The 27968-nt window shown below is 41.8% G+C and overlaps 2 protein-coding genes across 18 annotated transcripts in view; both read left to right on the forward strand.

Moving 5' to 3' along the window:
* Positions 1-20341, forward strand: part of ank1a (ankyrin 1, erythrocytic a) — a 68727-nt gene extending 48386 nt beyond the window's left edge. For 14 of the 17 annotated variants that reach the window (XM_080764955.1, XM_080764966.1, XM_080764971.1 and 11 more), the window contains 6 exons: positions 4688-5324; positions 6993-7344; positions 11988-12071; positions 12846-12998; positions 15030-15128; positions 17950-20341. In XM_080764955.1, the coding sequence (XP_080621081.1) occupies positions 4688-5324; positions 6993-7344; positions 11988-12071; positions 12846-12998; positions 15030-15101 (1298 nt within the window). In that variant the 3' untranslated portion in view covers positions 15102-15128; positions 17950-20341. Of the gene's footprint in view, positions 1-11; positions 4220-4687; positions 5325-6992; positions 7345-11987; positions 12072-12845; positions 12999-15029; positions 15129-17949 lie in introns of those variants that run through there. The other 3 variants (XM_080764961.1, XM_080764970.1, XM_080764962.1) reach the window with 3 other exon arrangements.
* A 3040-nt stretch (positions 20342-23381) lies between these two features.
* Positions 23382-27968, forward strand: eif4ebp1 (eukaryotic translation initiation factor 4E binding protein 1). Its single transcript, XM_080764991.1, has 3 exons — positions 23382-23804; positions 25955-26149; positions 27307-27968. Exons 1-3 carry the CDS (start codon positions 23666-23668, stop codon positions 27336-27338), a joined length of 366 nt encoding a protein of 121 aa, XP_080621117.1. The 5' UTR covers positions 23382-23665; the 3' UTR covers positions 27339-27968.

The raw sequence follows: 27968 nt of genomic DNA on the forward strand, positions 1-27968 counted from the left end.
ATTGACTCCAGTTTCACCTCTGGACCCGCGTGAGCTCCTTCATCACTGGACTGACCCTCACTGGAGAGCACTGGCCTCTCTTCTCTGCTCTCGTGTCCAGTGTGGCCGTGGGTCATTCCAACAGGTGCCAGGTCCTCTCTGTGCAAACTGGAGCAATACCTGGTGATGTAATGATGCATAGAGACATGACCATGAGGCACAAAGGTTCAAAAGGGAGACATTCAGATCACAGCTGCAGTGAATCTGATACCCGTCCGTCTGTCTGGCTGCCTGTCTTATTTGTGTTGTCTATACCTGCCTCCCAAAGGTCTTTTGCTTTGACATAACTTTGGTCGCACATTTACCGGACAATACCTCCATCAAGGCTGGGAGTTGACCACATCCACACAGTGGCCATTTCTGCTCTTGTGTCATACTCGTCCCACACACCTGCCACCCTCCAAAGTATGACGCAAGAGTACAATGGGCAATGGCACACGTGCAAATTTGGTCAACTGCATCTTCAGCTAATCACACCATGATTACAAAGTGGTTTATGATTTACTATCCAAGTTTATGAATCAAATGGCAGGTGCACATTTGTATCATCTGAGGAACAGTGTGTTTCAGCTGCAGCAAGTTTTAAGTATCATCTAGAGTAGGAGAATCCGTTTTACAGTTCCATTCAGACTAGCCATCTGTATCTCTTATCTTTATTCATTACCATTTTTTTTCAGTGACTCTTCCTTAAGTCTAGTAGTTCACTGTCGTCGGTATAAGCAATTCCAGGTTAAGATTTCCCGGGTTTCCTTCACAAGCGTTGGCAGTTTTCAAAGTAATAAGTGAATAAGATCGTTACAGAGACAGATTTAATGGAATATTTCAATTCTGTCTGCCTGTGTTTGCATGGGGTGCAGTTTGAGTCTTGTCAGGGTTGATGATGTCCTGTTGGGAGCCCTGTGCCGGTCCCTGTGAATTTCTATCCTTCTCTCTCTGTGTGTGTTTCTCTGGACATGTCATCTGCAGCCCAGCCGCCCTACTCTTCCTCCTTCTCAATCCTCCTCTTCGAACTCTGACCTCATGCTGACCTCATGTTGACCTATGGCCCTCTTTTTTTTTTTAAACAGTTGTTGCATTTTTATTCCTTTTTCTTATTATTATTTTTTACTCCTGAAAACTCCACTTTTTAATTGTCTGCTCTGTGACCAATTCCCCTCACACACTGTGTATTCAGCACCCCCTGGGAAGGGGGAGGTGTCCCTCACTCTCTCACTCTTTCTGTCTGTGTCCATCTCCCCTTTGAATCTCTTGCTCTGCCTCTGTCCTCTTCTTTTCTCTGTTCCCTCTTTTCTGTACCTGTCTTTCTGACTATACCCCTTCCTGTCCTATCCTTCCTCTTTTCCCATTCCCTTCTACCCCTGCATTCTTGCCTGTCTGCATGCTGGATGAAACCTAGCCTCATTTCCTGCCTTTGCCCATGTTTGCCATGGAGACAAACAGCAGTGCAGGCACAGTGGCTTATGGGAGATGACGTCTAGGTTGTCTGGATGCATTTTAAGCATGACCTAGAGTCTTTCTTGTTATTGTTGCATGGCATGCATGTCTGAGAATGACCTTACAGCCTGGCACCTCCGTCGTCTTCAAATTTCTGTCCTCTATGGGGGGGTTAAAATAATAATAAAAAAAGGTTATCAGAAAACCTTTTTTTGAGAACTGTGACTGCTCTGTTCATGTATGAATGTTGTGACCTGTTTTGTACACCTTTGATTCTATGTACTGTACATCCATCTGACTGTGCATTTCTAAGTATTTTGTGTCTTTGAGGTACATAGCCAACAGAATAGTGTCCACCACCCATGGTTTAATTCCCCCTTCCCACCTTATGTGTTTAGAGTGTGCAGTCAGTCTGTGTCTGCTCATGTGAGTGTGTTTAAGTGTATTTCAATTGTAATTTGGAGATTGTCCTGTGTTTCTGTATTTGTTTGTGTTCATGTGCCGTTATTTATTTTTTCTGTGTGTGTGTGTGTGTGTGTGTGTGTGTGTGTGTGTGTGTGTGTGTGTGTGTGTGTGTGTGTGTGTGTGTGTGTGTGTGTGTGCGCGTGTGTGCGTGCGTGCGTGCGTGCGTGCGTGCGTGTGCGTGTGCGTGCGTGCGTGCGTGATTGCTATGTGTGTCTCTTCACTGTATTGTGAGCTTCAGGTGCATTTCTTCCCTGTGTTTGTTTGTCTTTGTATCATGAGGGTCAGGTCATCACATCCATGTATAATCACCACCACTGACTGCATGACTCCACCTTTCCAGTCATTCACTGTCTTTTCTTTCTACTCACAGGAAGAGATTCACAAATACATAGAATTTTAAATCAGTCATATATGAATTCAAAATTGTCATACTTTTTTTTTTAAACACACAAATACAGTTCAGTCAGATAACTCTAGATAAATAGATTGAACCAATATTTTATTATGAAAATACAAGTGTGGATATAATATTTTATCTTGGCGTTCAGGCTCTGCTAAATCTTTCTTCCTGCTCAGCACAATTTCAGATAGATAACAAACAATAACAACCCCAACCAATTGGTCAGCTGATTGCCACGTCAGCACAGTATATGACGTATGCCGTATGGGACTTGCAGAACACTGTATACACCCACATAGTAATGCACAATCATGTTACCCTCTCTCTGCCTGAACTAACATCGCAAGCTATGTATATCATTAATCACATTTACATCAGCAATATAAACTGTCAGGCTCACACTGACACAGCCAAGTTTTAGCAACCTTACGCAAACTTCCAGTTTTGACTTCATTTAATGCTTTAAATCAAATTTACAGATATTCAAAACTTCCTAAGCCTTTGCAGGGGTGAAATGGCAAAATTGAGGTGTGCATACTTGAGCTGCAGCACCCTCTGATAGTCAAATATGCAGTCACAGTGTCATACTGTTTAAGTCTACACACAGACAGACAGACAGACAGACAGACAATAATCTTGCACTGAGCCACTTTGCAGCTAAACCAACAATTCTAACAAGGGAACATTGTAACAAACTGGCTGAACACATTTGATCAGAAAGCTTTATTTTAAGATACAACTTTACAGTACTTTTACTTTAAACAAACTTGCTTTGGTGTTGTGCTTCATATTATGCTGTAGTCATATTAGTGTTTTGTGAGTCAAGTGTGGTTTTTGACATTTTATAACTAAACCGGATACTATATGAATAATATAGGTAATATTAATAGTTAGCTATGGTGTTAGTTAGGGACAGTGACACTAATATCCTCTGCACTCTCAGCAGTACTCACTGACAGTAATACATCTCTTTCTCTCTCTCTCTCTCTCTCTCTCTCTCTCTCTCGCACGCATGCACGCACGCGCGTCGCCACATGTTGCCACATTAATGGCCACATAGCTGCAGACCTCTCTCTTTTATATTCTTCACAACTTCATCCGTTGTTCCGTGTATGTCCCCTCCGACATGTCACAATGCCTCCTTGCCATTTATCACTACACAAAATATTGTTTTTATTTACTTCCAGTTTGTGTGCTCAGTATCACTTGGATACAAAATGGATGCAAAATAGATCATTTGTGGTTAATGGATAATAGGATTGAAAATCTAAATTACTAAGCCATTCAAATGAGGGTTCCTGAAAAACATTTTCCGTAGTGGAGAGTTCACAGAACTCTACTGTGCAGTTTTTATCTGACGTCTACCAACAAACAACATACAGTTGCAACACCATGAAAAAACTGCACCCGTGCCTTGTTTTCTGTGTGAGATGTCTCTGAATGCATTACAGATGGTTGTGGAGTGACCTGAGTCTGTTAATTAACTTTTTGAAGTCTCACTGTTAGATATAGTTATATACCTGTATATATATTTTTTAAACTGTCTAAAATGATGGCACTAATATAAGATTGTTGTTATAGTGTGTGAGTGAATTTGTATTCAGTGAACACCAAAAATATATGTAAATAGTTTTTATTGAATATATATATTATTATTTTTTACATTTCCGTGTATGGATGAGTGAGGGGCGTGCCGTGAAACTGTGCAATTATAATTGTGTGACAGATAACAGGAGAATGAAATAATGCTCGCAGGAGAGAGAATGACTTTGCCTGCATGCATGCAATCCAGCCTGACTACAATATGTAAAACATAATAATAATAATCTACTACATGCTTGTATGCGTGCATGCGTGCGTGTGAGTGAGTGAGAAAGAGAGCCGGAGAGAGAGAAAGATGTATGTATGGCATGAGTACGTGTGAATAAGTGTTTTCCCTGCTGGACAGGTGTGTGTCCCGGCCCCAGGATGGGGGCAGAGGCAGTAACCCCTGGTCCTCTACCTGCAGTCAGCAGAGCAGCATCAGCCACTCTCAGTCAGCCTGGCTGTGACTGCTGCTGCTATCACTGCTGCACTCACTGTCAGTGCTGGCAGATCTGGCTTGACACACCCCTCTCCCCCCTTCCCCCTAAAAGCTGCCCTTGCTCCCCTGCCCTAAGTCCCCTGCCCCTTTTATTCCCCATTTTCCCCATTAATCCCCTGGGCTCCCCTCTGCCCCCTCCCCTAAGTTGCCCTGCTCCACGGCAGGGGCACTTCCCCCCCCACCCATGGGGTTCTGGTGCTGTGGGGGTGAGGTGGGGAGCGAGGCGGGGGGCCCGTGTCAGTGTGCCTCTCTCTGTCTCGCTCCAGGTTACGGAATGGTGCCGGAAGAACTACTCTCACCCGCCTCCATGCAGTACAGCCTGCCCTCCCCGCTGGGCGCCGAGCCCTACTGGCAGGAAGTCTCCAGCCTAGACTGTGCGCCCATTGCCACCACAGAGGAGGACACACTCATGGAGATGTCTGCGCAGGTGTGGCCCTCAGGCAACAGCCCCTCCCTGGTGGCTGTGGAGGACTCCTCACTGGAGTGCAGCAATGCTGATGATTCAGAAGGCCTGCTGGGGCTGCCGTACGGGAGCCTGGGCCGACCGGCCAGTGCGGCCAGTGCGGCCAGCGGAGGGGGTGGGGGCTCCATGGATCTGGCCGAGGATGATTCAGAGATGGGCGTTGACTCGCTCAGCACTGCCACGCCGGCCTCACTCGGGGGCACCCTCCCCGGGATCAACCTAAACGGGCTGAACAATGGTCAGGGGTCAGAGGCGGGTTCGGAGACGTCAGCACTCACTAACACAACACAAGGTGGAGCTGGAGGAGGAGGTGGAGGAGGAGGAGGCGGAGGGGCAGGCTCAGAAGAAGGGCTTTCTCTTGTTGCAGGACAACAAAGGGTGTACGCCCGGCTGAGCGAGTCACCTGGTCTGAGCTGTGTAGCAGATCGAAATGGAGACAGGTGAGCCAGACTCCTATGCATCTACTTCTCACCTGGATATTGAAATATCAACAATCTCTCTGGTAGGCGCTCACACAGCTGACAAAGATATCACTATAGTTAAATCGTGTTGGGGTCCGGTTGTAATTCCGAAATCCCATTATTCCGACTATGTTGGTAGAACAAACATTCCAACCTGACACTAAAACAATGTAAATGTCAAAAACATAAAGAGCCATTAATTAGATAAATCCTATATATTTCATTAATGCAAATAGAAATTTAACATCATTGTAATGGTTTAAGAGGTTTGAGAGGTGTGGTTTTTAACTAATATCAAATTGATATTTGTTGGTCTAATGTATGAATTTGTTTGTGTTTTGACACTTTGCACCAGGATGGGTATGAAAAAGAAGCAGTCCACACTCCACAGTGGAAAGTGTATTGTTGTGTTTGTCAGCTGAAATATTAGTACGTAATGTAATGTACACCGTACATTTCAGGATTTATACACAGTAAAATCCTCAGTGTTCATTTATCAATTTACACGACCTGATAGCCGAGTGGTTAGAGCTCCATGTCACTCGCCTACTAGGTTGGAGGAACGAGCCATTTCCAAGGACTAGAGGGGTGGTTTCAAACTAGCGCTGGAATCCAACACCGTCTCCCTATTGCCTTACCAACTTATGTGTCCCAGTCAGCCCACCTAGCACCTTGAACTTATTAACAATTCTAGGATATATTAACCCAGCAAGCCAAATGATGACATTATGATAACATCCTCCGGTGACATTCAACGTTCAGGACGTTCAGGACTCGGCCAGATCACAGCCCCTATGGGGATGATATTTACATCATTTCCACGACGTCTTCACCAGTTGAAATAATATAGCTTATTCTGGGCCAGACCTGATTAGTTATGATATGACTTAAGTTGATCGGACTCTCTCTGATTCATCTAGGGACATCCGTCTTATTGTGCAGATTTTATGTTGGTTGAAATCAAGTGATATTCTTGGCTAGATCTGACTAGTCATGGTTTGACTTGATCTGGCCCCAATCGAGACTAATTCACTAATTTGTCCAGGTCCTGACGGCTGGGAATTATGCCATTATGCCACGCCTGCAGGAACAGCCCCTCATGATGAATATGCTAATATGCAATGCAACATCCCTGGAATCAACTAAACAAACAAACAAACAAACAAACAAACTGGGCCTATAGAAGGAAAAGTCTACACAAAGTTTTTACACAATAACAGCCAACAACGTGCCACGCTCGCACACAAAAACACGCGCGCACGCGCGCACGCACACGACTAGATTCTTTCACGTGTTTCTATTTACTTCCTAGTACCAAGTCTGCTTCCTGCTCTTGCTGTCATGTGGGAATATGGCAATCAGAGGCTGAGTACAGCCATGAATTATGCAAGGAATTTCAGGCACACTGTATGCATGCCTTTGAATTTCATGTCACGTGCCACACCTGCTTTCACAGAGAGGGTAGTCTTCATTTTGGAGGTAAAAATCCATATATGCTTTAGAGAAAAGCATGTGCTAATACTGTATTAGATAAGCTTAAAAAACACACTAAAAACATGATTTTGGGTGGAGTGCGAGCAATGAGGATTGTACTGTGCACCAACAAATCCTCTGCCATTTCCTCACTGTCCCCTTCTGTCCTTCTAGGTCATCTAATGGTAGCAATGGAAGTGGGAGTGGGGGCTCCTTCCTGTCCTACCTGCAGGAGCAGACAGGCCCTGGCTGGGTCCCCGTCACTGACCCTACTCAGGCCTGGGTGGGCTCCCAGCCCAAGCCCAGACAGGCCATGGATACCATGATGTCATCAGTACGCAATGCAATGGATGGAGACCAGTCCCGGGTATCCCAAGAGGCTTTGCTTCAGCCAGTGCGGGACATGGGACATTCGGAAATCCTCAGAGGGCACTTCAGAGGTACCCAGCCATTTGAGAAGGGGCTGGGCTTCCCTCACAGGGTACCAGAGCTGAGAGCCTGGGACGATGTGCGCATGAGGGGGCAGGTGAGCAAATCACACACACACACACACACACACACACACACACACACACACACACACACACACACACACACACACACACACACACACACATACTGGTTGGTGCCTTGCATGGTTTCCGCTGTCATCGGTGTATGAATGTGTGTGCAAATGGGTGAATGTAATGCACAACATCTATGTAAAGCGCCTTGGATAATTTACCACACACACCTGCAACTGCAAGGTGTGATTAAAACAGTTGCGTCATGTATGGAGTTACAGTTCACATGTACAACATATAATATAACTAGGTTTAACCAATAATAACTAGTTTATTGGAAGTAACCATGAAAGTGTGTATGCAAAACATGCTACCATGCTAAATCAAAGTTTAGGACGTGAGGCATACTGCGTTCAAAAGCAAGTCACCTTCATTACACTCATACAGGTTCAAGAAGGTCCACAAAGGGGCACGGTGGCACAGTTGGTAGTGCTGTCGCCTCACAGCTAGAAGGTCCTGGGTTCGATTCCCGCTGGGGACGCTGTGGGCACTGGCGGCGTGTTCCCTCCTCTGCGTCATCAGTGCCCATACCCGAGGCGGGGGTTGGCGAAAGGGCCTTTCTGTGTGGAGTTTGCATGTTCTCCCCGTGTCCCCTAGGGTAGACACCCTCACAAAAACATGCAGTAATCCTGGTCTCTAAAACTACCTCCCCCTGGCCAGCCGGGGTGCCTGATGGAGGGGAAAGGAACTGGTCGGAATAACGTGTCCCTTCCACGCGCTACGTCCGGCCGGGGAAATTCCCCCCTGTCAGGTGAAAAGAAGCAGCTTGGACTCCTCATGCATAGAAGGAGGCATGAGGTCAGTCCGCTGCCCCCCCAGGTTGGCAGAGGAAGTGTAGCGCCCAGGATTACATTATATAATTGGCACTGGGTGAAAAGAAAACTGGGTTACAAAATTGTGGGATAAAAAAAAAAGAAAAAAAGAAGGTCCACAAAGTACTGTGCTACAACAACAACAAATACAATAATAATATAACATGAAGAATACATAATAAATACATACACATACATACATACATACATACATACATATGCACGTGCACACGAGCACACGCGCGCACACACACACACACACACACACACTGGGCCCAAGATGGGCACAGACAGCAGCATATCTTGCTAAATATAGCTTGCATTCTCACTTTACCACTCTGTAACATGATCCCCTATCCCAGCCCATCACATGTGTCAACTTTCTGACACTCCAGCACCACCACCACAGTGCCCTTCTCACTGGGTGAGGGGGTGCACAGTAGAATCTTGAGTGTTCATTCAACTCTGAGGAGTGTATAAATGGTGTGTTTTGTTACCATTTACACTGCCTGTATTATGTTTACTTTTAGATTATATTTTTTTCATTCATCTCATCTTTCCGCAGCTCTGTATGTTATTTTATTTATTTTTTTAATAACAAGAGATGTGCAGTGTTCTGGTTAATTCCTCCACGGAGGTCACAATGGAAGTCAAAGTTGACCTTCAACGTCGTTTTATCAATAGTTATTGTTTCTACCTTATGGCTTTGTATGATTTGTAGCCTATTCTTTTTTTATGAACGGTATGAAGGCATGAGACTCCTATCAGACTGATTTGAGCTGCCTGTTTTACAAATATACCACACCATAACTATACCATCCTGTGTTTAAACTTTAAGTAGAGTACACGAGAGAGACCATTCCACACTACACTGAACCTCACAGGAGCAGCCAGGGGTATTTAAAGCTGACACTACGTCACATGTATACGAGAGAGAGAGAGAGAGAGAGAGAGAGAGAGAGAGAGAGAGAGAGAGAGAGAGAGAGAAGAAGGGGAAAGGGGTGTTTTTAGAAGTGTGGAAAAGAGAGGTTGACGGGGTGGAGAGGGAGAAACAGAGCAGGATTGAGAGAGCAAGAGGGAGAGAGAGAGGGTGGAGAGAAATAGAAGCCTCCCAAGGTTGCTGATGCCCGGATTTGATATCATGGGTCGGCCATTCCTCTGTACCAACTAACAAAGGGAACCCCAGAGCGGGAGAGAAGGACCAGAGACCAGTGGAAAGGGCCCACTGCCCCAACTAATGGACCAAGGATAGGAGTTGAAGGGCAAAAACCTTGTGCCACTGACGTGCGTCAGAATCACTGAGACAAGGCACGGGATTGCAGCAGCTCGATTTTTGTTAACGTCAAATTTGTTTTCATTGGGAATCACAAGTGAGACCAGGGTGTGCGGTTGTACGGCCGTGTTGGTTTACCATTAACTCACAACGCTGGTGCAATGTGGGCCCTGGTGACCGAGCTTCTCTTCAGCTTTGTGCTGCTGGCTTTTCTGGTTATCAGCTGCCAGAATGTCCTTCATATAGCCAGTTCTTCTTTGCGTTCGGTACTTGCCTTCATACACGCTCAGCTGGACCGAGAGCTGGGGGAGGTGGAGGGACTGGCCGATGAGGAGGAGAATGTTACCACCAGAGTGGTCCGACGGAGAGTCATCCTCAAGGTACCAGCGAACCATACAACCACGGAAAACAATTGACAGTGGTAGAAAGGGGACCAAGTCACTAAATATAACGGAAGTAGAAAGGAATACAAACACATTTGGGGAAACCTGAGGGGCGCAGTGCGTATTTAAGTACTATAACGAAGAGATGATACAGGGATTTTCTGGATAAATGTTTGGACAAGCCTCTATTGAGTTGAGGGGCATGCTTCAGCTGGCAGTATTTCTAACTATTTAATAATAATGGAACTGCTGTATATTTAATTGGCAATAACATACAAATGGACATGAACATTATAAGGATTAATGGAGGCTGATTAAGTCAATCTAATATCATAGTGTTTTTTGTCTTGTCATGCACTAAAATGATATAGAACCACAGAAGGGGTCAAATTTAGACTGTGGCTAAGTTTGTTATGGATGTGAACAGATTTTCCCTGGCTCAACAAGTTGGGATTCCAGCCATATGGCATTTTGCTTCCTTTCCCACCCCCCACCCTGGTCTCAACAAAGATAATGACCCATGACTCTGTGGATTGTGGAGGATAGTGAGGCTTTACCTCGGCCTATACTACTCCCTGTGGACTTGTCTGAGTGCTGCATTTGTTTTTGATCTCATAAATAGCCATGTTGGCGCCCCAATTATTAGGAGGAATAATTGTATCATCATGAACCTCATCAGCTGTAATTACAGGTCCTAATGCCAAAGAACACCACCATTTAAGTGAGCTCATGATATTGTTGCTTCTAAATACAACCCCCCCCTCCCCCTATTATCTCTGTCTCTCTTGGGAGTGGGTTTTTTGCCATGACGGAGCAGCTGTATACAAAAATAACTATGCGATTTTCATACTAACTACTACGCAATACAGTCTGTCGCAGGGTTATTATAGTTAATTAACTAAAGCTAACGAAAACAAAACTAGAATTGACAAAACATTTTAGTTCAGTCAGATAACTCCTGAATAGATTGAGACCATTAATAGCTTCAGAACATTTTATTTATAAAATGTTAATTCAAGTGTTAATATTATATTTGATATTTGCATTCAGGCTCTGCTATACATTACTCCCTGCTCAGCATAAATTAAAGACCATTAGAGCATGGAGATAATACATCTACTTTACAACACCCTCAGGGGAAAACTGAACCCTTAAGTCAAGAAAGCAGAGCTTACTGGTGGTGCTGGCCTGGGGTGGTGGTGGGAGAAAACAAAGTGCATACAAACATTCAGTGGTAGCACTGACAGCGAGAGGAAGTACAATAAAGCATGTGAGCTTAAGAAGTCCTCCAATTTGGTGAGCAGCTTGACACATACAACATTGCCCACGTAATGCTGCACATGCATATAAACCTCTCGAATCTATCTGCCTCTACTAGTTCTCAAGCTATGTGTCATTTAAAAGAGGCTAAACAAAAAAAAGAACTAACTGAAACTATATTATGTGCTAACAGAAGGAACTAAAACTAACTCAAATCTGAGAGAAAATGTTTGAGAAAAATCTTTGTCAATTCACAATATCTTTCTTCAAGAGTAGTGAAAATAGTCATCGTCCCTGACTACCCCATATTGCAATCGAAAACTAGCACAAAAACTATTAATTGAATACAAAAAGGTCTAAACAACTAACGCAAAATGATAACCTTTGTTTGTTGATCCAAAATATTCAAGCGCTGCCACAGTTCAAACCCATTGATGGATTGATGGACCCATTGAAACGTGTAATGTTTTAACTTGGATCTAAATGTATTGAAAAACATGGCAGAATGTTTGTAATATGAATCACGTGCTTGTTGACATGTAAATGATGATGCTTACTACAGAGGCATTTTAAGGGTCTCTCTAGATTCCACTTTGATTATGTTTGCTGACTCCAGACTTTGCATTGTCACCAGATAACCTACAAGGCAGTTAAGACAAGAGTCAACTGTCTTATACATTATGCATAAGAAAGGTTTCATCACTGAAGTATGGCTTATTTAATTCAATTAGCCTTTATTGTCTCCGAGGAGAAATTTGTCTTGGGCACCAAGAGACAGCATTATACATTACATACATACATACATACATACACACACAGTTCATTGTGCTTTTGCAAATGGCAATATTTAACATGACAAGTGCTTTTTTCATCCACAGGGTGATGAGGCAGAAGACCTTCCTGGAGAACATGTCAGTGAGGAGCAGTTCACAGATGAGCATGGAAATATTGTCACAAAGAAGGTCAGTCATACTAGTATGCTGTCTGTATTGTAGACTGCCGGTCTGGTCAGAGCCACAGAGTAAGACAGAGTTACGACAACTCTGTTCACTTCATGGGGCCAGGCTCTTCTACATAGAATTCTATTGAATGGGGACATCCGGAGGTTTACGGAATGCATTGGAGTCTATGGGCTCACGCGAGTACCGGTACATGAACCACGTGACCGGGCTGTTTTCTGCCCCCTCAATATCGTAACTCTGTCTTACTCTATGGCTCTGGGTCTGGTAAACGGTTTCCTCACAATGCCTCACAAACCAGCCAATACAAATAATTATACCATTAATTATCATGAGCTGTTCATTAGTAATAATCATGTTCATTGCCACATCACAGCATGGGAAGATGTCCTTTTTATGGCGTGTAGTGCATAGCAAGAGAGGTGCCTCTTCCCCTTTAGATTTGTAGATGATTGGCTCATCATCATCTAAAATTGATTGATTGATTGATTGATTGATTGATTGATTGATTGATTGATTGATTGATTGATTGATTGATTGACTGACTGACTGATTGATTATTTCCATTAGCTTAACTGTACTATGTGTACAATGTTAACTACAATGCTATGAATTCAACATTCCTTCTCGTCACATTCTCACTTGTATTGTCTTCCATCTACTATTCTCTCTCTCCTCACTACTCAATGCTTTCATCATCAATCTCTTCTTCACCTCTCTGTATGCTTGTGTCTGATTCGTGTACGTACGTACGTGTGCTTGTGGTCGATGTGGCAGATTGTGCGGAAGGTTGTGCGCAGAGGAAAGGGTTCGGGTGAGGAAGGGGTTCAAGAGGTGAGCGTGGAGAGCTCTCTGCAGGATGCTAACGAGATGGAGATCGATGCTGAGCAGTTCATGAATTACGCCATCCTGGGTCGCGACAGCAGCAAGGTGGGCTACTGGTCTGGGCTGTCTGTCTCCCAGCCAATGACGGGCTGAGGCCTCAGAACATCTGAGGCTCCCCATTTGCTATAATTGTGGGGGAGGGGGTAGATGGACGGAGTTGTCCAATGGACTGAGTTGAGTTGCATTATATCGCCTTATGGTGGCCTCCTTTCTAGAATCTGTTGAATTCATGTTGTAGATGGTTTGGACTATATTGAATGTTGAAGTCATTGCCTGCAGCAAATTACTAGCGTGTGGTTTTAAACAAGAAACTGTGTGCCACACTGAGCTTGAAAGATTCGCCTGACCCTGCTTTGCCAGCCTACTACTATCTATAGGTGGCTTAACCTGCATGAGCTATGGAACAGTGTAGGCCAAGCACAGTGTTTGTACTGTGATTATAATGCTGTTTCATTTGACACCAGTCTTAAATCTGTACAGATTGAATGAGTATTGTGGTTGGATTGTTGTGTGCTTGTTGACCATTTTCCTTCCTTGTTGGCTCATATCATTCTGTAAGACACACTCACCCCTGCTTCATTTTACCATGTTTACTAGTGTCTGCATTTAAGCAAAATTACTGAACCTGCTTTTGCGCTTTGCTGTAGCATCATAGCTCACCTGTTGTTTCACTGGGTCGGCTGAAACAACAAACAGGGCTCATATAACCCCATGCAGTATTCCTGGATATCAGTCATATTTGTGGCCTGAAAACAGAGTTCATACTGTATTGTAAGATTGAATGTATGGATTGTGGTTCTTGTTGCTCTGGTAATAGAGCACCGAAGTCCTGACGTAACTCGCTCATCCCTTCGATTCCCCTGGTTCGCGGAAGTAATTTCTCTATGGAGAATAACATGGGGTGATCTTAATATCGTCTACTATAAGCGTTAATAAATAAAATAAAAATAAACAAGCTGTCTCTGCGTTATTGTCAGGGAGGTGTCTCTGTATCGTTTGCAACAGTCAGTCACTCATATATGATACAGTCTGCTTCTAGCGAAAATCTAACTAATTCAGCAGCAGTAACATTAGCGTTTTCTCTCAGTCAGTTGATTCTTCATATCCATATGAGTGAAGCGGCCGGGGTGACATGTTTATTTTTCAAACACAGTTCTTATATGAAGCAATCTAAAAATCCTCCTATGGCGATTTCAATGCAACTAAACAAATACATGAACTTGGGGACTGACGCCCTCTACTGAAAGTGACGTCAGACTTCGGTGCTCTATATAATCCATTTTCTTCCCATCAGTAATCCCATTGACTGACTCTTCTGTCCACTAAGCCTCCATTAAAGTTTGTGGTCCTATAACTGTAACTGTGTGCTGTATCACTCCGACCTGCAGGACTCTCTAAATAAAACCTGAGTCCAACTTTATTTGTAAATAATATTTTGGATATTATTTTAATTTATACTGGTGTACCAGGATACAAGGCAATTGTGCCCGAATCAGGACGATATTCAGTAACTATAGTCTCAGTTAAGTTGTCAAATGTCAATTGCAGAAAACTGTCCACTGTTTCCAACATTTTCTGTGATTGTATAACGTCAACCTTTCTGGCACTCAATCATATCCATATGGCACCTAAGTAATCTAAAACAAATAGGATAAATCATTTGCAAATACTATTTGACCCAGGTATTTTCCATATCCAATCTGGATGTTTCTGATACAGTTTCCCTCTTATCTTATCTCCTGTCTTTCCTACTATCTATCCTATTTGTCCACACTTGGCTGTCTGTATATAATTTCTCCCTGCATGCTCTCCTTCACTCACTTATATTTGAAAACAATTCTATCTTCCTTTTTACGCCTCCTTTTTTTCTGTTCTCTTTATGTCCCCTTGTTTATCATCTTACTTTGGCATTCATCTGCTCTCCCCGTCTTCATTTATTTTCTTGCTCCATTTTATTATCTTCCCATTATTTTAAACTGCTAATATCCCCCACCTCTCCTTGTACTTCCATCAATCCTCCTCTCCTCCACTCTGGCTCTCTTGCATCACTCCTGCTGCCCTTCCCCCCTGATGTAGCCGGATATTGTGGATGTGAAGAAGGGTGCTCAGATAGTGAAATGTGCCAGTCTGCGGAGAGTAAAGCAGTGAGGCAGACAGAATGCCACTTCCCCGCAGGTACGGGACTGACCCACAGAGCCTCGTCTGACCTGTGGGCTAGACCATTTAATCCTGTCTCTCTGGATTAAATGCTCCTGTATGTGCCTTTAATTCAGTACTAATACTGACAGTGAAGTTATTAATACAGGATGATGTGAATCAATCATTTAACTACTGGTTAAGAATGTTAACATTACTGGCAAGAGTGCAAAAGCACCCTTTCCAGTGCTTGAAATTGTGGATTGGCACTTGTCATTGTCATTTTTTGATTTTCTTATGCCTCCAGATTAGTCTTGAATTTATTTTTGACTTATTCTGCTTTGGTTAGGAATATATGGATATATTCAAATAGATTTTGTTTGGTCCGGACAGCTGGCGTAGTGGTCCGGACACCTAGCCTAACAGCGTGTTGTGTGTTAGACTACCTATATTTTACTTTAAATGTTGTGAACCAGTGAAGCTCTCATAGGCTCAAAATACACTTTGACCTCTCTTGAACCATAAAGAATACTAGAAGTTTAGAATTATATTTGCACGATGTTTCGTTTAAATGGTCGAATTATCAATAGCAAATTAGCAATGTAATAATAGTATGTTATTATAGTGGTAAAATAGTAACTTTACAGTAAAGTGATTATTGTAAGATTGGTTCGTAAAAGAAAACTGTTCTGGACCCAGCCAGCAAATACAGGCCAATTTCAAAATTGCCATTCATATCATATACTGTAGGCCTATCTATAAATGTGCGGAATCTCTGCGTTCTTGACTGTCCCTATACAACAGGGAAAGCGTACCTCGAGAACCGTTTAACTAACAGATAGATTTCAAACTTGGTGTGTATATCAATGAGGTCCAGAGGGGGAGATATTGGTCGGATCAGTGGTCCTCGAACATATCTATAAACCCACAAATTCCATACATGAAGATCCCTGATGTCATGAATATGATGTCATAGTAATGGCATAATAGGCTGGCCTCCAAGTACTATGATAATGGCTACTGTACTAATATAAGTACTCTGACAACGGTAATTGGTTATTCTGACAACCGGTACTATGGATATTGCATAACCGGGGAACATGCATTCCCAACAAACCTAATTACAATGTCCGGCAGCTGTGAAAACCAATGATATATTTGGACATTTGCATTCTGGATTTTGACAGCACCAGTCTTTATTAATGCCGACATTGGTGACATTTACAGACTTAATTTGTTGGACTCATAATAATTCTCATCAATAGTTTTCAGCAGTGTCTCGTTTGTCCTAAGGTTACATTGTAGGTCCAATACTTTTTGCCATATATTTCCCTTTGGTCACATTATGGAGGCAAGACATCCTTCCATTGTTATTTTTTTCTAATATATTTTTATCCCACGATTTTGTAACCCATTTTTCACCCCTGTGTCAATTATCTAATGTGATCCTGGGCTCTACACACCCTCCACCAACCTAGTCCTCCTTCCATTGTTATGCAGACTATACACAATTATATCTTCCAGTGAAGCCTGATAAAATCCTTTCCTTTAATTGAACATATTACTCCTATTTTAACTTCCTTAGATGCTAGCCTGTCTGTTATAGGATTGATTTGGAGGTTAAGGCACATGGCCTGGCCCAAATTACAATTTGGAGCAAACCTATCCCTCAGAGATCGTCAGGCATGAAACTTCTGTCTGTTCTTGAGTTTGGTGTGATTTTGCTTTCAACACCCCTCTGCTCAGGTATTACCTGCTTGAGGAGCTCAGGCTAGTTAAATCTGTGTCTTTGTTCAAATCACTTCTAAAAACATGCTTTTATCAAAAGATCATTCATAATCGAAAGTTGTTCATATCTCACTGAACATTTTAAATATGTTATTTCTTCAGTTTTATGTAAAAATAAAAACGTTTTAATCTTGTTTTGAAAAGTGCTTTATAGTTATATTATTATTATTAGTGATTATAATCATCATCATCATCATCAAGTAGAAATGCTAAATGTTGTGGCAATTATAATACGAAGAGGTTGTTTGCTTTGTTTTCTACTGCTCTAATGCTACATGAGTGCCATAAAGCATGTTGTGCAAACTGTCTGAAGCTGAACAGAATGCTAGTGAGGACTATTTTATGGTGAAATCTGTGAGACCATTTGTCCTTGGTCTCTGTGTGTGTGTGTGTGTGTGTGTGTGTGTGTGTGTGTGTGTGTGTGTGTGTGTGTGTGTGTGTGTGTGTGTGTGTGTGTGTGTGTGTGTGTGTGTGTGTGTGTGTGTGCGTGTGCGTGCGTGCGTTCGTTCGTGTGTGCGCGTGCATGTACATGTGTAAATGTGTAATCTACTATTCTATTTTTTAGACTGACCTGTCCTTTCTAAGTTTAAGCCCCTGACATTCCTCACTGGCATTTCACAGTACTGAGTGGTAACCTCCGTTGTCTCAACTTACAACGATATTTAGCAAAGGTAAACTGCAGTGACAAATTAGCTGCAGAATAATTGTGTTACAGACTCCGGGAAGTCCTGTTTGGCCTTTAGCTAAGAACATTTGTAAGACAGACAGATTGATAGCAACACATGGGTCTGTTTTTAGACTATGTCTAATTACAGACTGAAAGGCTCACACACACTTTTAAACCAAATTTATATTTTGTTGTACAACTGTGTCACTTAACCCATTTTTGAGTGAAACGGTTGGGTGACAAAGTATAAATTATCCCTTTTATCGACTAAAAGGATGTGTGTTTTGCAACATAGATGCATGTGACAGCTTTGATAGATTTCTTACGGATGCATATATGTTTGCAGAGGTGTTGTTTATTAATGAAATGTATGTCTTTATCAGACTTTTTCTCCTCTATCCACAGGGTTCTCCACAGGACACAACCCCCTCACCAAAATCACCGTACTTAGACACATGACCGGCAGCAGGTGACCGGAGGATGAAGGCCCATGAAGAGGCAGACATAGATAAATGAACAGCAACAAACACCAACTCAATCATAAAAAATCCAGACGGCTATGTCAACTATCAGCACGCACCAGAAGAGAAGGATATTAGTAGTTTTTCTTACCTTTTTTTTCTTTTTTTAAAGAAAAGTCAAAACATCTAAAACAAAGCTATAGAAGCATGATTGTTTCGTATAAAACAAAAACCAAACAGAAAAAACAACAAAAAAACGAGCAACCAAAACGTGCTTCCTGTTATCTGTATCAGCATGAGTGACTGCTGCCGCATGGCCTGTCTTTAAAATAATGAGGGAATATGGGGTGGGAAAGGGTGGGGAGGGATGGGAACAGCCAAACAGGCCACTCCTGTATGGGACGGGCAATCGGGCATGCAATGTAGGGTAGGCCTACGCTCAGACACTTGCCCGTTTTTGAAATAAACAGGACAAGTCTGTCAAACTTAAGGAAAAGTGAAGCTGTAAAGTGTAAATTAATGATAATTGCATAATCTCTAGGCAACAGGTTACTCCCCCTCCTCCCTGTCACACTGATGCCTAATTTATCCTTCGCTGTATGTCCATGTTCACTTGGAAATCAGTTATTTTGGGCCGGAGGCACGGTCATACAGCATAGTATAAATTAGTCTTAATATGACTCTTCCAGCTACAAACTTCACAAACAAGTTTCAAACTACTAAATGTCCCAGTGCTCAAACGTCAGTATGCTACACTATCACCCAAGGTTATCGGTGTTGTATATAATATGGTATGCACTAAAATGCTATACGTGACGTGTGTTACGTGCGTGTTTGTGTTATAAGAACCCTATGCGATGCCAATGATGCTGCTGTTCCAGATACTTACGGTATTCCTCCCTGTTTTTCTCGTTTGGTTCATTCAATCTGAACCTATATATTATTCTATATATCTTGAGGTCTTTTGTGGGTATGAGAACAAACAATTCAAACTGTTGTGTCGCTCTGCCTGTTTTATCCGTCAGTTTTTTGTGTGGCAGGTTGTTTGTTGATTTGTGATTTCCATGTGCTTCCACCCTTTTGCTTCTGACATGTCGGAGTTTAGAGGGCACTAACAGGCTTCAGCTATTTACCGTGGTTCTGTGAGTTTCAAGGGCAGGGCAGGCTTCTGTGTTACAATTCTACCTATCTGTCCAGAGAGGTTCCTTTTTGTAGAGTGTGATATGAGAGACAGGTGTCGTGAAATATTATCTCTAACTCCTTGCGTTAATGTGTACTGTGTCCTCATGGTACCTGTAATGATCAAGTCTCATATATGAGCCAAAAATGTGTTACCTGTGTTCTCTCCCTTCTTTTGTTTGAATTCTGCCCTGCCCAGTCCTCTTCCCCAGCCCAGCCCAGCCCAGGCAGCCTCTCAGAGTAGATGTAGCAGTCCTGTCCTGTCCTTGTCCAGCAGGGGTCAGGATCACCTTCATTTTAGTAGCAGTGTCTCTGTGTTGGGCCATAATGACCTCATCATTATCTGTGACGAGAATTAATAGACTTCAGCACCGGCAGTTGATGTCACTTGATATGGGTAGAGGAACTGATGAAACACTGGGAATAATGTAGCGTTGAGTCAGCTGGAGAGAGGGGAGAGCGTTGTGTTGTGGACGTGTTGAGTTCGATGTTTGTTTTCTTGGCTCCGTGGAGTGTAGCAAAGACAGCCAGTCACCAATCACTGTGATGAGAAACTGTAATACTGACCCCACGACTGTGAGCCCGAGTAGCTCTTCCCAAAACCCAACAACACCTGTCTCTTGTCTCAGTCCCTTATTGTTATGCCCTCCTACATGATTTACTGTCTTAACTTCACTACAGAAGAAGCAATAACACTTATAAAAGGAGTAGAATTTGTGTGTGTGTGTGTGTGTGTGTGTGTGTGTGTGTGTGTGTGTGTGTGTGTGTGTGTGTGTGTGTGTGTGTGGGCGTGTGGGCGGGCGGGCGGGCGGGCGGGCGGGCGGGCGTGTGTGTTGGTGAGTGTGCATGCATGTGTGACATGTGCTCACTTGCGCATGTGTGTGCGTGTCTGTCATGATTTCATTATCATAGTTCATCATCTCCTTAAGCTTGGGCGTTCAATCTGTTAATCATAGCTTTACTTCAATCAGAGATGATGTCAAAACATTAGTATACACTTTGTTACTTTTGCTTGTTTGGGGAAAATATATATATATTTTAGTCATAAGAAAGACAAATCAACATATACTGTAGTAAGACACTGCTGCTCTTAGGGTTTGATTCCTGTGTGTTCTGTGGACTCAAAGGATTAAAGGTATAGAACTTCATACCAGCCATCCCATCTGTTTTTGTTACTCATTAAGTGAATGGAGATTTGTGTCCGTCCACTCATACTTTATTTAAGCCTTAACGACATTCATATTCACCAGAAGAGAAATTATTACTTGTGTGTGTGTGTGTGTGTGTGTGTGTGTGTGTGTGTGTGTGTGTGTGTGTGTGTGTGTGCGTGCGTGCGTGCAAGAGAGAGAGAGAAAGATGCATTCAGTATTGAGTATGCAGAGATAGATTATGATGTGATATTACAATTGGGTGTACAGAAGAGACTCCCAGAATATATATAATATATATTTCAGATTCACAAAACATTTTTTTTACTGTTGATTTACCTCAATAAGTGTGCCACCCATTCTTATTACCATTACACATTGCTTCCTAACTTTACATTAGATTTCCAATATCATAGAGACACATGTAATCCATCAACAGTCCATTGAAATGTTGCAATAAATAACCATCTATTAGTCAGGTTTTGTAGCCAGAAACTATGAATGTAAGGTCTGTGTATAAGCTACAGTAGGTATACATTACACAGTATGTTAGAATGATGATGGCTATCAATTCTATTATTTAAACTCAGGTTCTGCTGTTCCTCAAACATTTGTCTTAATTCCTAGTTCATCTGAAGCATACATGCATAAGAATAACATATCACCCATGCAAAGTAAGTGGAGAGAGTAAAATGGAGTAGCCTCAAAATAGGTTGTTATATTTTAACAAATTACTTTCATCAAAGATTATCTTCATTTTTAACCCTGCTCCACAGAGTTTGGAAAAATCGTAAAGTAAACATGTTTACTGTAATGTAAATCCTTTGCTTCTAGACAGTAAAATCCACATTGGTAAATCTGTGTGTATAAATGGAACCAAGTAAGGTTACGGGTAAATTTGGTTCCTTTTGTACACTATCAGTTAAATGAACACTGAACAGTTTATTGTGTAAATGTGTTTTGTTTAACCAGGGGCCACTTAACCTATGAATCCAATGCTGATAGGGGACATCTACAGATTTAATGAGGGCAGTCTCAGCAGGCACTGTTTGTGGTGAGGTAAAAGTTAGATAACACTGTAGGGCGACGTGGTGGCTTCAATGGCTAGGCTTTCAAGACGACAAGCATTTTCCCTCAACACAGCCCACCCCTGATCGATTGTTGCCCCCCTACCGAATAGGACATTGAGCCAGTTCTAAGGCTTCCACATGGTGACGGCTATAGAGGAGTTTGGAGGAGTCCATTTAAGTGCAAGAAGAGTGGTTACATTAGACAAAATGACATGTAATAATGGAAAACCCTGCACTGAAGGACTACTGAGGTGATGACATGCACCAAGTTCATGCAAAAATATTTACTGTTGCAAAAACTAGAGGACACATGTATATTCGTTTAGAATGAATTGAAGACATTATTAACGCAATAGCATATTACTCAATACTAAGGAATGCAAATGCGCACATGCACAGAAAGTGTTTTTAACATAAAAGGCTATATATATATATATATGGAATATATGAAAAAGTATATATATATTTACTTAGAATGCTATGCACCCTTACTTGTCAACTGGGATTCTAGTTATGTTATGGATGTACTTTTAGCATCATACAGCTGTAGCTACCAAGAGACTGTTGAGTTCTGGGTAATGCCTGCAACATGGGGAAAAGAGGGGCCTTGTGGGTATTTTAACTTATTTTGTTTGCTTTTTTTTATTGTTATGGAGGTCAACATGAAAAATACATGTAAAAGCCTTTTAATTCAATGAAATCAGAAGATATCTATTGACAATTTACCCTGTACACCAGCTCAACATTTACAAAATTAATAAAGAAATGAAATGTCTGTATGTTTGTTTAGTGTATACTGTGTGACATCACATGTTGTTTAGTGTATATACTGTGTGACATCACATGCCTATGTGTTACTACTAACTAGACATTGGGGTTCAAATAAATTATTACAAAAACAAACATTATAAACAAAATAATAAATTGGCCCTATCCCTGCTCTTAGGTTTCCACTCTAGAATAACATTAGGTCGTACCACGCTAGAGCCCACATGAAAAATAAAATAAAAATGCTTTCTAGGAACTGATAGCTAGTTGCAGACTATTTACCTTGTATCTCTTCAGAATGGAATAGGGTACAGTAGAGTCGACTAGTCACACACCCGCGCGCGCGCGCACACACACACACACACACACACACACACACACACACACACACACATTCATTCCAGTCATCAGAATAAAAATGCTCAAGTAAACTCCTCAATTGGAATAGAATATCCCATTCCGAATTAATTTTCAATCCGGTCTGGAGGGGTGATAGGCTATATATCCTTTGAATCGGTATACGATCACCATATAAACACTTTATTCCGAATGCTACTGCAGTTTGGAATACATGTATTATTTTACACATGTCTGCCAATGGGAGACTATAGTGCTTTATGCCCATGTCCAAGCAGGGATGGCTATTTGGAGACATTTTATGTGCGCAGAAATGCGCTATTTTACCCATTAGAAAAATACAAATAGCCTAGCTACACCAGTCGTCGTCGTCCCCCCCCCCCCCCCCCCCCCATCGGCGAATAAGTGCCATTGCAGTGTATGGGTGTATGGATGCCATTTTTTACAGTCTATGATGGATGCTGTGTTTTTTAGTTCTGGGTTGTTTTGGGTGGAGGTCGCGTGTGGTTGCAGGGAAAAATATATATTTTTATCAGATAATAGCTGTTAGTGTTTTAACCGTTTTTGAGAGTGCTTTAGATACTTTTATATTTGAAAGCGAGGTTAAATAAATGCATTAATTTAATTTATGACACTGACACCCCTGGCCCCTGGGTGTTTTAAAAGGGTGATTTGATACGTAGCATCGGAAACCCAGATGTTTTATTCCTGGAAGAAAGAAGATAGGCTACGGAGTGATCACAATCTTTAAGACACGCTTTACCATTCTACATCAACAGGGGGCGATATGACTCTAGTTTTGGCAATCCCACGACGAGTCTGAAGACTGAAAACGTTTTCCTGTCTTGTCTGTGTTGTTTTTGTGTGCGTGAACGTGTAGCGCGAGTGGAGGAACGTGTGCTCAGGTCCTTTTAACAAAGAACCTGGCCACTTCTGAGTTTGCATGTTGTAGTATGAAAAGCTTAGATATTATTTGCACTTATGAAAAAGAAGTATTTATTTTTATTTATCAGAAAGTAGCCATTGTATTGAGCCAAAGCTGAACCAGGCGCGATAAGTGGCTTTGTTTGAGAAAGAAAATATTTCTGTCTGATAGTATTTAGTTAGCTAGATATATAGTTTATTAAAGTGAACGAAGATGTCTACAGGCTGCCAGCAGACCAGTGCCACCAAGGCCATTCCAACGACCAGACGGGTGGCTATCAACGACGCAGAGCACATGCCCCACGACTACTGCACTACTCCTGGAGGAACACTGTTTAGCACGACCCCCGGCGGTACGTTTAAGCACAACTACTTTACTGTCTGCACAAAGACTTGAAATGGGTTATTAGTCGAGCAAACCAAACGCTTGAGTTACTTTTCCAAACAGTCACGTGGAAATAGATTGCCATTTAAACCCCCATCGCCCACGAGGCGCGCCTGCTGTCAACAACAGCACTTTTGCCCATCTGGGGCAGCTAACGGTGCTAAGCTTAGCTAACCGTAGCCCTTGCTGTATGGCTGTAGCCTAAGATTTAAACTAGGCTATGGCTGCAAGCTATACATCAAACAAAAGCCTGGACATGATTTGGCAAAATTGGCATGATGGATGCAAGCATCCAGCTGTACAGCAGTGCATTACCTACAACAACACGGCCGTCCAGACTCACTCCACGGCAATAACATGAATGCATTTGCTTGCTATCACTACCGTATACATTTTATTTAACAGCTGGCGTGCATGCGCATGTATCCTATGCTACACACAGGCTCGCGTGGGTGACCGTGGCGTTCTTCAGCAACATTTGCTTAGTGAATTATGATTGGTCAAAGCCAATATGATCACCAAGAGTTTGGGTTTTTAAGTCGTTTATTATGGACAATGGCCAATGCGTCTATCCTGGCGCATAAAGCCGCATCAGCGTGTGCGATCCCCGTTGAAAGTTTGTGTACGCATTTAACTTTACACTTCCTCGTTTTTGTCACGTAGGCCCACTTTCCTCTTGCAGCTTGGCACAGGGATGATTAATAACAGCACCTAAAAAGCATCCATCATCTGTTTATGAATCATTATGAGTATGACCCTGCTGTTGCAGTTGCAACAAACTGGTCGCCTACTATAGGGATTGTAGGAACACATGGCCTACTTCTGAAGTCAAGTATATCTATCTATATCTAGTGAAACATTTCCAGTTTGAATAACATGACATGAGTACCATTAGTTCTGATGAATTCCTGTTCTGTTCTTTGACTATATAGAAGTGTCTTTGTACATCTCTAAATATTTTGATGAATTGAACAAGGTGGACCCTCTTGTAAACAAGTGTAATGCTTAATTGGGTCTTTGTATTGAGTTTGTGCTTGAAATGTACTGTAATTCTGCAAACTGTTAATAAATATTTCAATCAATCAATCTATCATTTATTGACCGTCCCCCCCTTCTTCCTCCTTTTCTCTTAACAAAATAACGAAATTATATAGCTTGCACAAACATGGATTTCACCCACTGTTTTGCACCTGTGATGTGTGACATTAAAGTTGTATCTGATTTAAGGGGGAAGATTTACATAATTGTCTAATTACCTTTACTCTGGGTGTTTGATTTGTTTATTTAATTTGATTTTAAAGCTTATAAATCTATAGTAGCAAACATGCTGCCCTGTAGCCCTTCTATACTGTTATCTATAAAATGTGGGAATATCAGGCCCTGGACACACCTGACCTTGCAAAGCTTACGCAAAATATCGTCTGCCTGTTCTCTTAACATGAACCCTAGCGTTCCTAATTTGAGGGCAAACAAATAGCAGATCTACTATTTCAATGCAATTATGTGTCTGATACATATGATTGTAGACTGGCCATTTTCACAGAACATGTTTGGTGTAGACTAGAGTCACCCGCTTCGAATGTTATCAATATCAACTGATAATCACCAGTATGTCACTAGTAGAGGGAAAGAATTACTTGTGTGAAGTGAAGGACGCCTCAATTATTTAATCAAACATTGTACTCTGTTTAAAGTGCTCTAAACAAACATTAGAAAAAGTTCATAGACTTGGCTGCCATATGGTGTAATTTCCAAAAGCAGACGTTGGAGTGGCTAGCGCCCCTCAAGAAAGGAGCCACAGATCTGACTGCTATGGCCATGTGAATATACTGTATGGGACCAACCGAACTTCAAACTCAGCGCATGGGACCAACCGACTTTAGACATCTCCTTGGCCACAAAAGGGACACGGACGGGTACAAGCGGTACTCTGACAAAGCCCCCAACATTATGACTCAGGCATATTGGTGGGATCAGCAGTACGATGTAGGTGTGAGGGGTGCAGGCCCCATGGTGGCCTGAACCTCTGCTATACTGTATATCACACAAGGTCCCAATACTCCTAGGTATGTACAGTTTGGGAGCCCTCTTATGTCTTCTTACTTCTCCCAACCAAAGGTACGAGGATCATTTACGACCGAAAGTTCCTGCTGGAGTGTCGTAGCTCCCCAGTGACCAAGACCCCCCCACGTGGCTTGCCTGACATTCCAGGGGTGACCAGCCCCACCTCTAAAGACCTCATCAATGAGAAGGCCCATACGGGAGAACCACTGAATAACAACATCATCACTGCACCTGATAACAAGAGCACTGGTAAGTCCATTGACACTGATACAGGCTAGACGGGTCTACACTGACTACGCTTTGTACACTACACAGGAAAATCTTCAGTGTTCATTTAACACTAAGAATAAACCAATGTTGGAGGTGTTTTTGAGGGGCGCTAGGCCCTCCTATATAGAGCTTTTAGTCCTTAACATTTGCCATTGACAATGAAAGGAGAATTACGTCATATGTGTCTGATCAAAGCGTTTTTTTGTGGCAACACAAACATGAAATGCCATTGACAATGAAAGAAGAATTTACGTCATATGTAGACGAGCAAATCGGCTATTTTGTTCTAACAAACATTAAATGCCATTGACAATAAATGGAGAATTTACGTCGTATGTGGACGAGCAAATCGGCTTTTCCAAACACAGTGCAACTGTTTTAATTCAGTTTGGGGCATATATATATATATATATATATATATATATATATATATATATATATATATATATATATATCGCATAAATTCAGTTGTCAGTTCTTTTTTAAAACATTGTATCATGGTTAAAAGATAATAACATAAGTTGACAAATAAATTCATGAAGTATATTCATTTTTTTATTGGATGATGTAGGACGACAAGCGCCCCTCACTGCACACGGGTGTGATTCTTTTTTTTAGACGCTAGACACACTGAGATGTGGACACTTGAAAGTAGGTTATGTAAGGTGCACATGAAATTAACATCCCAAAGAGGTCTGTAACTGGGATATCTGGGATAGTATTCCAGATATTGTGTGCATCTGACCTGTGAACTAACAGAATAGATCACTATCACTAATAAATAAACTTAAATTTGTTTTAAATGTATTTTGAAGTTGTAAATGCAAATGGTTTTCTTCAGTATTGTCTGGAAAGATACAAAATAGGCAAATTAAATCCCAGATAGCCATTTAGATGGATAATTGTAACTAGGGATGATTGAATTTGTGATAATTGTAAATTTAAATATTGCCTTTAATCATGAGTCGTCATTACTGAGAACAATATTATTTAAAATTGCATTATGAGAAAGTTGCTGTAGGTATATTCCTTTTTACAAGCACTATGCTTTTTCATGTAATGAATCATCTATGCTTTTATTTGCATATGGTGTTATGTAGTGTACTAAAGTATGTGAATCATTTGTCATTTTTAAGGTGACGATGCACAGTTTGAAATGGATATCTAGCTTAAGCTGGAATTTGCTGTTGGCTGAAGAGATGTGAGCCGCCTTATTACCCACAAGATGCTATAGAGGAGAGAGACTGCTTTCCCATCCTTCATTCGTCTCTAGTCTACACAGTACAATCCTCAGTGTCTCTTGTTGGTTCCATTTGTACACTCTCTGAATAATAAATGGACAAATTAAGACTGAGGATTTTACTGTGTACCGTCTTTGTAAGAATGTGTGTTTAATCCCATTTGAAGTAAGCTTCAGTAATATTTCCCTGGCTGCCTAAACAGAACAAACTGGTTCCAATGTGACCATCAGCTGTGCCTTCTTGAAGTTACACATTTATGTTAAACATGTATCTATGTTCGAAAGACTTGGTTAATAACTTAATACCTGCAAATTCAAGCAGATTCTTTGACTTGTAGCTAAGGGGCTATGCATGTCTACCCGTTTTCTGTTGCCTCTCTTCAAATATTGCTTTCAGATTCTCATAATACTTCATAATTTGTTAATCATGCTGATTTAAAAGATTTTTCATCTTTCATACAGAGAATGTAAAATGTGCTTTGATGGCGATGGTGCTTAAACACAGATTTTTCCACACAATTTATAAGGTGACAAAGCATTAAAGCAACAGAAAACGTA

The sequence above is a fragment of the Protomyctophum bolini genome, assembly GCF_963924005.1.
Source record: "Protomyctophum bolini genome assembly, chromosome: 6".
Taxonomy (NCBI): Eukaryota; Metazoa; Chordata; class Actinopteri; order Myctophiformes; family Myctophidae; genus Protomyctophum; species Protomyctophum bolini.

Bases quoted from the DNA above. Each gene is read 5' to 3' on its own strand.
- eif4ebp1 (XM_080764991.1), top strand. From the start codon at position 23,666: ATGTCTACAGGCTGCCAGCAGACCAGTGCCACCAAGGCCATTCCAACG. The intron at 23,805-25,954 runs GTACGTTTAAGC...TCCCAACCAAAG, and splicing joins GTTTAGCACGACCCCCGGCG to GTACGAGGATCATTTACGAC. The intron at 26,150-27,306 runs GTAAGTCCATTG...GTCATTTTTAAG, and splicing joins ACCTGATAACAAGAGCACTG to GTGACGATGCACAGTTTGAA.